The sequence below is a fragment of the Polypterus senegalus genome, chromosome 10 (genome assembly GCF_016835505.1).
Source record: "Polypterus senegalus isolate Bchr_013 chromosome 10, ASM1683550v1, whole genome shotgun sequence".
NCBI lineage: Eukaryota > Metazoa > Chordata > Cladistia > Polypteriformes > Polypteridae > Polypterus > Polypterus senegalus.
Genome location: NC_053163.1, coordinates 99,121,938 through 99,125,860, shown reverse-complemented (window position 1 = coordinate 99,125,860; position 3,923 = coordinate 99,121,938). Strand labels below are relative to the sequence as shown.

At 34.6% G+C, this 3,923-nt stretch overlaps 1 protein-coding gene across 1 annotated transcript; it reads right to left on the bottom strand.

The window, feature by feature from the left end:
• Positions 1 to 1,590: 1,590 nt before the first annotated feature.
• LOC120536248 lies at positions 1,591 to 3,379 on the bottom strand. The gene is made up of 4 exons (XM_039764569.1): positions 3,255 to 3,379; positions 3,003 to 3,161; positions 2,299 to 2,391; positions 1,591 to 2,154 (listed from the first exon to the last, which is right to left on the bottom strand). Exons 1-4 carry the CDS (start codon positions 3,354 to 3,356, stop codon positions 1,840 to 1,842), a joined length of 669 nt encoding a protein of 222 aa, XP_039620503.1. The 5' UTR covers positions 3,357 to 3,379; the 3' UTR covers positions 1,591 to 1,839.
• Positions 3,380 to 3,923: the final 544 nt, after the last annotated feature.

Here is a 3,923-nt window from a genome sequence, read left to right as displayed (position 1 = left end):
AAGTGCCCTTAAGACAGCCTTGGTGTCACAATCCCTCCTAACCCATTAACAGCTGTGTTTGGTGTTCTTCCAGATGGGTTTAAAGTGGAGAAGGACAAACAAACTGTGATTGTATTCACTACACTTTTGGCACATAGACTTATTTTGCTAAAGAATCCTAACTCTGTTTTAAGTCAGTGGGAAACTAATGTTACATACTATTTGAAATTGGAAAAAATGTAATTCTCAGTTAGAGGATCTGTGCAGAACTTTTTCAAAACCTGGCAGGATCTAATCAATAATATTTCAGAATAAGCTCTTAAAGCACGGAAGAAGTAATTCTCTCCTCATTTCTTTTACTTCTCCAATCATCACTATTGCCCTATTAAACTCATGGATTTAGGTATGTTTACAAGCTTTATGTTTTACTCCGTTGGCCATGCTCTCTTTCTCAGGGGTGGGGGTCAATTTGTTTTCAATTCTATTTTTTGTATGGAATGATTACAATAAAATTAAAAAAGAAAGAAATGTTAACAAGCCATCTCAAAACTTTTATCTAAATTAGGGGAAAGAATACATGCAGAATCTGTTGGATTTTAGCTAGGTAAGGAAGTCCAACTCACCCAATTCCTCTCTTGTAGTGTGCAGAAAAAGTACTGCAGTTTGTGACTGTCTCAGGTTTTGAGACTTAAATCGGAAGATCATCCCAGATACCCATTAACCCTCATGCAAGACCTGCTGGATAATTGGGAAGAGATTCATTGGTCACATTGGCCTCAACCAATGAAGTGCATACCATCAACCGTTTATGGAGGAGATTTCAAGACATATGACTATGACTGGCTTCAGCAACCTCTTAGGGCTGTATGAATGAGTATGGAGTCCAGCTGGGTTCGACAGATGCTCCTGCTACATTTCAGCAGTGCATACAGGATGTGTTAGATGACCTGAGAGATGAGTACTGTTGCTCATATCTGGATGACGTGCTTTGCTTCTCCAAGAATGCTTGTGAATATTTTAAAGAAATGAGACAAGTGTTGAGGTGGTTGAGGAAGCACACTGTAAAAAATCAATCCTACTCCCAATTAAAAAATATTAAGTAACTGATTACAATGTGCTTTTTGAGTTTGCCCAACATTATATTGACAAATCCAGCCAATTACAAAATTTGAGTTCACTGGATATAAGCTACTCTATGCCAAACTAAGAAAATTAAATTAGCTCAAGTAGAAATAACTAATATGTAAAAACAGCATTAAGCCCATCTAACATAAATTTTAAGGCTTTGTCAATGTCATCTCTAATTGGCGTAACTAAAAAACCTATGCTGAATAAACGTAAGTAAATTTAGGCAAACTTCAAGGTAGTAATTCAAGAAATTAATATATTTATTTTTTGCAAACTCAAAAAGCACATTGTAATCAGTTACTTAAGAACTCTGACTATATTTAGCAACATATTCCATTTTAACAAAAAAGAAAAAACAGCTTTTTTGAAAATAATGTAGCTTTATTTTCTTAGACATGGCATTACATTATTATTACAATGTGAAATATGAAAATCACTTCTATAAATGTATTTATATTCAGTGCATTCAAATTTTTCTTAATAACATATTACTAATAACCACAAGCCATGCCATCTCTGATGTTGTGGAATCTTAAATTGAAAAGTGTTACATCAATAATTCCAAAATGTCTTTTTGAACAGAACCTGAACAGGGTAAAGGGATTCTGTCATAACATTAACACTAATTTGCAACGGAGAAAGAATTTCACACAAAGAAAAGTAGATATAGCTAACTTAATCTAAAATCAAAATACAAGCACATCCTATTCTGCAGATTTGAGACACATTTGTCTAACATTTGCGCAGCATATTTTTGAGTGACAATACTCTATGTGAGTATGAGTCTCCAATATTTAGAAACACCTTCTGCACTGTTTCAAAAGTGTATTTCAGTTCTTTTGGGTATTGAATGTTTAGAGCATACAGAAGACCAACAAGTATGACAAATGCAGTTGTGAAGTCAACAAGCTCTTCAATTACTACTTGACCTTCTATCACCACAGCCACATTCATTGGTGCAGCTCCCGGATGGGTCTCATGGTGCCTCACAACCTCCAATATTCCTATCTTCATTTCATTTGTATATATTTGAAGGGAGTCTGTATCCTAAAAATATAGAACAATGATATAGATAAGGTGTGAAAAAATAAACCATAGTTGACTCTTTTCCAAAGCCAAGTGAAAGGTTGTCTACCAACTTAACTTTCTTGTTTGTTAATCATTTAGTTCTACATTTCCAACCGAACTCACATGACATGTTGTTGATAACTTCTTGTATTCTCTTAAGTACAGAGGTAGTCCTTGTAGAACCGTTGCCCTCTTGTGTGTGGTAACATCCATTGTCTGAAAAGTTAACAAGAATGATAGTCATAGAGTTAGAATATACAAAGAAATAATGTTTGAACAAAACGACAATGTAAGAAAACTTAAACAAAACAACTAAATATATTTGATATATTTCCTTCCTCCTTACTATATACAAAAGTCCATCTTTGTTAAATGAATCCAAATAATGAAAGGATTTTGTACATCTGCAAATTATTCAAAATGTATGCACACATCCAGAAACAAACAAAAAAAAAATGCTATTAACCTGGGCAATTTCAATTTATAATAAACAGAATAGCTCAGGAATGTACTTTTATTTCTGGTAAAATATTGTTTGTGTAAATCTCACCATTAAAGAAAACTGTAAATTAATACATTATGAATTTGTAGTCCATGACATTGGAGGGAATATGTGTAGTGCCAATGACTCAGATATAAACATATACAGTATAATTTAGCTTGTTCTATAAAATAATTTTGCATGCATTTGATAACAGTCTATGGGTTTGCCACATGCACCTTCATAAGCAAACAGTTTAACAGCCTTAATTACAACACTGCCACATGCTATGTTAAGTTAATGCTTATGACTATAAAACAATTCTTTCCTGATCCTTATTACGTACCTGTTCATCTAGTAATTCTAAAAGTGATTTCAATTCATGTGCTGTCTTGCCTCCATTTGCTCTGTACATTTTGATCAGAGCTGTCGAATACTTGTCCAAGGATGTCAGAAATGTTTCTTTCAATTGCACCTGGGTAATGCGATAAAATTCTGCATATACCTGTAACAAAATTCAGAAATTAATAATGTACTTATTTTCAAGATACTAGCATCGCTACTCAACAATTGAATTATAAGATTAGAAAAAACTCACCTGTTGCTCTATGAAAAGGCCTGGCCATCTCTGTTGGACTACAGAGACCAGTGGTTCATCCATGACAATCTCCTTTCTTCTCAGGGAAAAAGTGAGGTCCATTTTGGTGTTGACTAGGTCCAGGTTCATATTTTCTTCTTCACTTCATCCACAAGCTGCTGCCTTGTACGCTCTTATTGCCCAATCCACTATGTAATCATCTGCTTCCAGTCTCTGTTCGCAACTTTGGTATGGTGCCTAAAAAGCTTGAGTCGGTCACCGCAGCTACTACGGGAATTCAGACCGCTAACTTTAAGTGAACAAAGTCCTGATGTCGGGTTTTGAGGTATAAAAACATAAGCTGTTATAGTGAAAAAAGGAAAGAAGGAAATAACGCAATAGTGTGGCTTTTGATAAAAAGCCACGACAATAAGCACAACTGAGCTTTCATTTTATAATAATTCATTTTCAGATTCTGTTACAGTCATTAAAATCTTCCGTAGTTAACGGACCCGCCATCATTACACGTTGCAAATAACACAAGCTAACATTAAACGCATAAAAATCTTTACGTTCGGCAGTAGGTTATCATCGATGGTCGTCGAAGTTAGTAAGGTTACTCGCGTGGCAACTGTTAATAAATCGTACCCCGATTTTTTTAACTATATAGGTTTCAACAAAGAAAAGTCC